We start from the raw sequence: 8,071 nt of genomic DNA, 5'->3' as shown, positions 1-8,071 counted from the left end.
TACTCCTTATTTACTCATTTTTATGTAATCATTTTTATATCCAAAATAAAAATATTGTGTTCGCGGTCTCTTCCGCAATGAGTTTGTTGTTTACACTTGTACTTTCTTATATTGTATTGACAAGTGTACCAACTATAATGAGTTGTAATCTCGAAGGGGGAGGTGTTGTAGTTGGAGGGTTAGGTTGGCACCAATGGTCATAAGTAGGGTACAGTTGACATACCCTCACTGCCTTCTACATCCTAACCTATCCCAACTACAAGTAGCATAACTAGGCTACATAATAAATATCTCTCTCTGGAGTATTCCCCTCAAGTGTTCTGTCTCCTTCGTTATCCCTGATCCCCAATTTTAAACATATCTATTCTATAACACCATAGAATAGAACACCTCCAGCACTCCCTGTAATGTATTTCAGAAAGGAACCATAAGTTTTGTCATGTGTAGGAAATGTAGGAAAATTTTTACAGGAGATTTCAGATTAAAATAGCAGGTAATAGAATTCCTACTTTAATGAAATGGAATTCATCAGAGTTGGGATGAACTTCATTTTGAACAGTATCTCATGAATTGTTTGTGGGTCTGATCAGCAGAGTGGTTCAAAGGCATAGGATAAAGGGAATCCACCTTGAGGGAATCGCTGGAAATATCATTCGAAAAATACAACTAAATGTGGTATAACACAAGGTATGTTGTAAATAACTGTTGGTAGCCTACGGTCGAACGTTGATTGCTCTAGGCTCACAACACTACACCTGACCACACGCAATTCATGCTTTACTGAAACTATTTAAAAGTGTTTGGTTTCTTACGGCAGGTGGTTTGAAAACCGAGACACGATCATCGGTCGAATCGTAGTTTCCTTTGCAGCCGAACGCAGCACATTTGCATACCATTTTGAAGGGTTACACGGGAAGATTTTTCAAGAGACTAGCTGTCGGCTGCTAAGAATTTCTGTCATAACATAGTTTTCCCGCCAAAAAGTTAATTGGAGAATACACAAAAGTGAAAAAGAAGAAAAGAAGAAAGTGTGGTGTCGGGCGGTAGTTCATCAAGACGGCACTGACCGACACAGCGCTCGCAGCTATGTTCCTATGATGCGACGCTGTGTCTCTCGCGATGCTCGTATAAACTTCTGAGTGGGCTCAATTGAAAGCTTATTGCATGCCCTTTATTTTCTTCCCTTATCATTACCCACCTAAAACGACCAGGAAAGGAGTCCGGTGCGAAAATACCGGAGCGTGTGCGGTAAACTTGTCCAAAACGGGCCGAGCGCCGCACTAATTTCGATGCTACACCTCACAGAGTGGTCGTATCGACCTCGGTGCAAGCTCATTTTGTGGCTTTTTAAACGGACCCGTTTCTGCCAGACAGTTGGGGCGCGCGGGGGGGAGGGCGTCATGGTTCAACACCACCTGTTGAGCAGCTCCACACCCACGCCCGGTCACCAGAGCAACAATGGACACCTAGCTCTCTGAGTAGTCAGCCCCCCGCGCGCGCTGCCCAGCGCTCATGCCAAAAATTGTGTTCAATTATAAAAGTAATGATTAAAATGCTAATTCAAAAAAATATCACGCAAAAAGACACATCAAGAACACGAACAATGCAGCAAGCAGGCATGAAATGCCTACATGGCGTCCAAAAGCAGATTGTACAAGTGAGAGGGCGCTATGACGCGGCGCAAACTTCTATATTCAAAAAATATTGCTCGAAACTGTAAAATGGACAATTTTCTTAACTAAGGGTCCGTTTATGGTTAACAAGAATTGTTAACGTTTTTTATGCTCTTTCAATGTTTATTTAGTACAATTTCGTCTAAAACCAACGGGTGAGGCGCCAGGAGCGAAGTTACCCAAGCGCGCGTTCCAGCGCCAAACTAATTTCGCTGGCAATCCTCTCAGAAATATCGCACAGACTTCGGCTTGTGCTCATTCGAAAGCTTACATGATGCCCTTTAAACGCCTTGCTTTTACCAACCCTCCAAAATCAATAGGATAGGCGCTAGGGCCAAAAAACCCCGAGCGCCCCATAGCGCGCCGGCGCGCCGCCAGCCTACGACCCTGGGAGGTAGGCACGCCGCGCGGCAGCCCAGCGGGGACAGATTCGGTCGCTCACGCGCCTATGGGGCCGGCCGGGAGTGCCGCCACCGTCCCTTAATCCACCTTGCCCGCACACAGCACGCTGCGAGCAACGTCGTGAATTGCTCCATGCCCGCCCACTGCTGGGTCCAGGTACAGCACACCTGGATAAGCAGAGCGAAGTACGCAGTATTCGCGGAGGGCGGCTGTGCCACGGTGAGCCTAGTAAGCTGCAAGTAGCCCGACGGCAGCCCCGGGGACAACCCCCTCACCCCCACACACTCACACACCACGCCCAGGACGTAGTCCACAACCACGGGCGTCTGGCATGGAGGGCTTGGCGTGCGCGCGGTGCGTCGCCTGTCCCTCGCGCCCCCGACAGTCCAATAAGAACACGGCGCCCCGCTTGCGCCCCGCTTGGAGTGCTCGAGGTGCGTCGCCCGTTCCCAGCGCCCACGACATTGTACACGAGCACGAGTACGGCCCGGCACGGCTGCTCGCTCGTCCCCCGCCCTCGTGACCACCACGATGTGCTCCCCTGCACAGTGCCTCTCTTGGAGTGACCTGGCGGGCGGAGCGGAGGGCGTCCAGCTGAGTCAACCTGACGCGCCTCGCTCACGTCCGGGCGGCCGGAGTGAAGGAGCACTGCTCGCTCCTCACGACCATGGCAAAGTCCACGAGCGCGGCGCCTCGCTCGTAGTGACCGGACGGGTGGTGTGTGTGTGTGTGAGGGGGGGGGGGAGGGGCACCACCCCCATGACGAAGTCAGCGAGCACACAGGCGCTCCGGAGGTCTTGGAGTACGCGAGGGGCGTCGCCCGTCCCTCGCACCCACGACTGTGTCCCAGAGCACGCCGCCTATCTTGGAGTGCTCGGGGGCGTCGCCCGTCCCCGAGTGGGTAATCACTACAAAAAGTAGGTGTACACATTTCTGTAAAAGTTAAAATGAAAGTGACAAAAAGTTGACCAAAAGTAATGAAAACTGAAAGAGAATGTGGACAAAAGTGACTTATCGTGCCTTGATCAGATCAATGAATAAAATAGAGGGGATAAAGGCATAGAAATAAAGTAAACGTCGTAAAACTGTGAAAAAGTGAATAAAAGTGGAAAAGTGAAAAGTTGAGGTGTACGCATTTTCACGGAGTGATTACCCCCTCGCCCGTCCTCCGTGCCCATGGTGGCCTCGACGGCCTGCTGCACGGCACCTTGCTGGCGGGCTGCTACATAAGGGAAGGACGCCCTCTACTCATGGTTTCTGTAGCCAGAAGAAACCACAACACAATCGAAATTTCTTGAATAAGATCGCCCGGCACGTTCGGAAATGTAATAGGTAAGTTAATGTAACTTAAAAACCAGGTTTGTCTGTAAATTTTCTATTCGAGATGCATACGCATAAACTTTAAATCCTGGTCCGTAATTGTTGGGATATGCTAATAGAGGATAATAGAAACGCGTCTTATTATAAAGATTATAACCTCAAATGATATTGTATTTTTAGCCCGCCCTTCTGCTTTGAAAAAGCTATCCAGCGGGCTTATGCAAACGACCTCGTGTCTGTCTGTCTGTCTGTCTGTCTGTGTGTCTGTCTGTCTGTTCCACTAAAAGGAGATGTGCTAGAGACTTCAAATTTTCAGGGTATCTTAAGGTTCACTCCTAGAAAACGAAACGCCTACGGCAAATCCTGGCAACCAACCCTAAGGCGCTGAAAGGGGGTATCAAAGAAAAGGGGCTAGGTCAAAAAAGTCAGACAAAAATATTTTTTTTTTTATGATCTCCTAAGGGGTAACTCGTCAAAGTAGAGCCCTACGAGCGAAAATTTCGTCCGTTTTGCTCTATCTTTTACCGTTTGGGCGCTAGAGGGAGTTTCCCTCACAAAAGTGGCCCAAAAATAAATTTATTAATGTCCGAAAATATTGAATGGTCTCCGAAGGGGTACCATGTCAAAGTGGAGCCCTCTGGACAAAAATTACGTCCGTTTGGCTCTATCTCTAACCGTTTCGGCGCTAGAGGGTCTTGTTTGACGAAAATAAGTGAAAAATTGCTGTAGTGAACACAGAAATGTAAAAGAAGGCCCAGAACCGCAAAAGAGGTAAGAAACTCCCTCCCCCCACCCCAAAAAACGTTTTCTAAGCAGAAGGGTGGGCTGTAGGCGCGGTGTTTCACCGTTACATCCCTTTCTCGTGTCTACGGGGCAAATTTTAAGGACGACGGGGCCCGTTACATCATCTAATTATGTTCTACAGCAAATCGCGTGACAGAAATGGTCGGGTCGCAGGCCCGACCATCGCCGCCGGCAGGCCAAGCAGGCCCGGCCCCTGCTTGTTATTCTCTCCTCTTGCGTACCAAAATCATACATACATTGAAAAAATGTCTCTATGGGTTGAAGTGAAATTTCGAGTGCGACCTCTGTCCCTTGCACGAAGCAATGCTGATACTTCATCTTCATCCTCCTCCTCTTCCTCCACCACCTGGTCACCCTCTGGTATATTCTCATGTCTTGGATTTTTATTTTTTTCTATTTTTGTCCACAGGTTGGAAATGTAGGACTTGGCTGTGACAACATCACTCTCTTCCAAAATGGCAAAATACCGTAAATCTAGAAAAATGGCTGCCAAAAACCCAGGATAATCAAACAGGGGTGGTACTTTGTCTTGGCCAGCCATCAGCCTGTTGCTAAGAGCATAAACTTCTCTTCTTTCCCGTTTCTCCATAGACTCCAGAATTTGACTAGCCAGGGGTGAGCCTACCTTTCCAAGTTTAATTTTACATTCAGCCCACGCACCATACATATATCCTAGTGTGAGCTGCTCTGCTTGTAAAACCTTTGTGGCCACCACCATGGTAGCTTCCAGGGATTCTAAAACAGATTCTACATAAGTCCAGTCATCTTCACTAAAATTATCTGAAATGTCATCTTCCATAAACGATTTCACTTTCAGCAGAGATTCCAGCATCGCAAAAGAAGTGTTCCAGCGAGTATCGTTGTCATGAACAGGAATTGGCAGGCGAGCTCTCTTCAATTTTTTTCTATTTGTTTCTGTCCGACATGTTTTCACAATTTCTCTGCATTTTTTAATAAGATTTGTCACACTGTCAATTTTTCTCACCGAATCTTCCATCACTGCTAGCTGAAGTGTGTGTGCAGCACACTTCAGGCTGTCAAGGCGGACACCTTCCTGTTCAATGAAGAGATCAAGCTCTTCTTGATCTTCATCAATAAGGTCTTGCCTCTCCTCTTGGTTAGTCCGTAGCAAATCAGCTGCCCTTAGAATGTTTTGCCCGTTGTCAGATGTGAATGAAATAATGTTCGTGACGACAATGTCATGCATGTCTAATATGTCCATAATTTCTTGTTTTAGATTTTGAGCACTCTGTGTCACCATCAGCTCCCTAACGGCCAAAGTGCGAAGCTGAATTTCTCCATTTGAAGCAAACTGGATGTTCACTCCGAAGAAGGGACGACCATTCTTCTTACTTGAGTCTACCTTCAGAGAAACCATCTTGCCTCTGACCTCATTTTTAATGTAGGTGCGTAACCTAGTAGCCTCCTCCTGTACCATTGTGCGTATAGAGGCATCATTGATGGCAAACCTGTAAGAGACAAAAGTATTCTAATAACGCTTTTTTTACAGCACCTATGTATAAAGGCCTTGAATGTATTGGGCATGACAGTAAAGAAGGCTGTATACTTTTAAAAATAATTTGCAGCATATTATTAGATATTTAAAAACTTGAATGGATGTCAATATGATCAGTGTAGAATGCCATTAATTTTGTTGGCATTTGGTTACAAAACAAAAAAAGAATATGATGAAGATAAATTTTACAGTATAATGCACTTTTTTAAGAGAAGTAAGTATTTTGACACCACTGCAACATTTTCAGGAGTACAGCTGTCAGTCATCTGTCAGTTGCATACTAAAAAGTGTGCACTGGTTGGACACTTTATTTATTGATGCAACAGTTCGAGTATTTTTGTAGAAAAGTCTAACATACCTCTCTCTTGCAGGAAATCCATTCAAATATGACTTCACAATGTCCTGGAATGCAGCGTCGTTCATCAGTTCAAAGGTGCGTCCATGCACAGCCACCATTCGGACACAGGCCAGCTTGAGGCAACGAGGAGACATAACCACCTTCATCTCAATGGCTTTCAATGATTTTTTCTTCGACTTTCCAGTATTTCACTCCTTTACCTGCCTATCCAAGGCAGCCAACTTGTCTTTGTGGTGCCTAGTTATGTGCTTCATTAGGTTTCCACTATGATCACCATAAGAAGAAAAAAGGAGGTTTTATAATTTTTGCACATCAATCTATAATCTATTACTAATCGCCACAAGTCAAAATTTATCTTAGTGTGTTTAAGTCTTTAATAATAAAAATTAAAATGTAAACAGTTTGCTGATTTTAAATCAACCACTGTGTTCACGGTAAGGTAGTTGTGGAGATTATTCATATAGGGAGGGTATACTGAAAACCTCAAAATCAGAATAAGATACAAAATCAAAAAAGTGGCAAATAATGGTTGTAGTAATCACCTTAAAAACTCGTTTGAGCTTTAGAATAACCAAATCCATCAAAAAACTTTGCGCATAGACATTTATAAACTGAAAAGTTTACGTAACTTTTAAAATTTCTGTGGGCAAAGTTTTTTGGTGGATATTGGTATTCTATATCTTAAATTAATCCTGAAAGTGAGTACAACAACAAATCGACACCTCCTACGTACAAGCAGCTATCTTCCTTCGCACTGCAGACAAACGGCTAACTTTTCCAGCGGTGCAGACAAACAGCTATCTTTCGCAGCGCTGCAGACAAGCAGCTATCTTCCAACGCTGTGCAGACAAGCAGCTAACTGACATTTTCGTCGTATTTGAGCTTTAATGTGCATTTTATAGGGAAAAATACGCTCTTTCTAAAAAACGTGCTTCGAAAGTTGTCAGAACTTCACAGAAAAAGATGTTAAGTATTTTAAATGAGCCATAACCTCAACTTCGTCCACACAGCTAACTGGAGCGCCTCCCCATCTCTGGACCCGTTGGCCTGGCAGAGCTGGCAGCAACAACAACGATGTCGGAACGACGCGCGTGAGAGCGTTCTGGTCTGGTCTCCTACTATTGTAAATATTTTATGTAATGGGGCGTCCAAAATTTCGGGCCGTCAGCAATCGGGCAAGACAGCTGTATCCAGCCGCAGTAGGTGCTAACCACAATCGCGACCAGCAAAACAACAGGCCAGAACAGGCTGAAGAATCACCCCTGCCTGCCAATGCTTGACAGTTCACTGTGGAGGAACAGAAGTGGATCCTCTTGCTGCGGATATGCATATCCACACTATAGCTGGAATAGATGAAGCAGATGCACAAAGAAAGCCCACAACTCCTTCCATGCTACAAGAATTACAAGCGATAGGCAATGAAGATGACACACCTTTACATCCTGCTCAGGAAAATGAACAAGATAATGAAGATGGCACCACTTTAGATCCTCAGGAAGAAGAAAAGCTGTTGGAAACTGTGCAGCCAGTGGAGCAAACACCAAGGGCTGTTCCAAGAAAAAGGCAATGCTTACAAAAACCATCTAAACGCAAGCGTCTTAGAGACCCCAGTAGGTGGCTGGACACCAAGAGGAAAGTAGCCAGAAATGCTGGCGAGGCCTATACCTCTAAGCGAGGTAAGTCTGTGAGTCCTGTTGAGATGAAGAACCCCTGTGCTTGCTCAAGAGTGTGTTCTGATTACATATCTGAGGAACAACGTAAAAGAGTCTTTAGTAGCTTCTATGCTACAAAGTGTCAGAGGGAGAAGTGGGACTTCATAACTAGACACTTAGAAACAAGTGCAGTAGTAAGACGGACTACAGATAAAGCTCAAAATTCGAGGAGAAACTCTTCCGGAAAGTATCTTTTTTTATGTCTCAGACAATTACTGTGAAGCAGAAAAAGTGTATGTCTGTAAGACTATGTTTGTAAATACTTTGTCAACAGGACATAGCATGA

The 8,071-nt window shown here is 45.2% G+C and overlaps 1 protein-coding gene across 1 annotated transcript; it reads right to left on the bottom strand.

Annotated features, from left to right (window-relative positions):
- Positions 1-4,425: 4,425 nt before the first annotated feature.
- On the bottom strand, positions 4,426-6,230 carry LOC113210910 (uncharacterized). The gene is made up of 2 exons (XM_052274664.1): positions 5,975-6,230; positions 4,426-5,668 (listed from the first exon to the last, which is right to left on the bottom strand). The coding sequence occupies exons 1-2, from the start codon at positions 6,217-6,219 to the stop codon at positions 4,426-4,428; spliced, it is 1,488 nt and encodes a 495-aa protein (XP_052130624.1). The 5' UTR covers positions 6,220-6,230.
- Between the last annotated feature and the right edge of the window lie 1,841 nt (positions 6,231-8,071).

This window comes from Frankliniella occidentalis, unplaced genomic scaffold, assembly GCF_000697945.3.
Source record: "Frankliniella occidentalis isolate FOCC.00 unplaced genomic scaffold, Focc_3.1 Scaffold422, whole genome shotgun sequence".
NCBI classification, from domain to species: domain Eukaryota; kingdom Metazoa; phylum Arthropoda; class Insecta; order Thysanoptera; family Thripidae; genus Frankliniella; species Frankliniella occidentalis.
The sequence above is the reverse complement of the archived record's forward strand: the minus strand, read 5'-3'. Positions and strand labels throughout refer to the sequence as shown.

Bases quoted from the DNA above. Each gene is read 5' to 3' on its own strand.
- LOC113210910 (XM_052274664.1), bottom strand. From the start codon at position 6,219: ATGAAGGTGGTTATGTCTCCTCGTTGCCTCAAGCTGGCCTGTGTCCGA. The intron at 5,669-5,974 runs ACAGCTGTACTC...TGTCTCTTACAG, and splicing joins ATGCAACTGACAGATGACTG to GTTTGCCATCAATGATGCCT.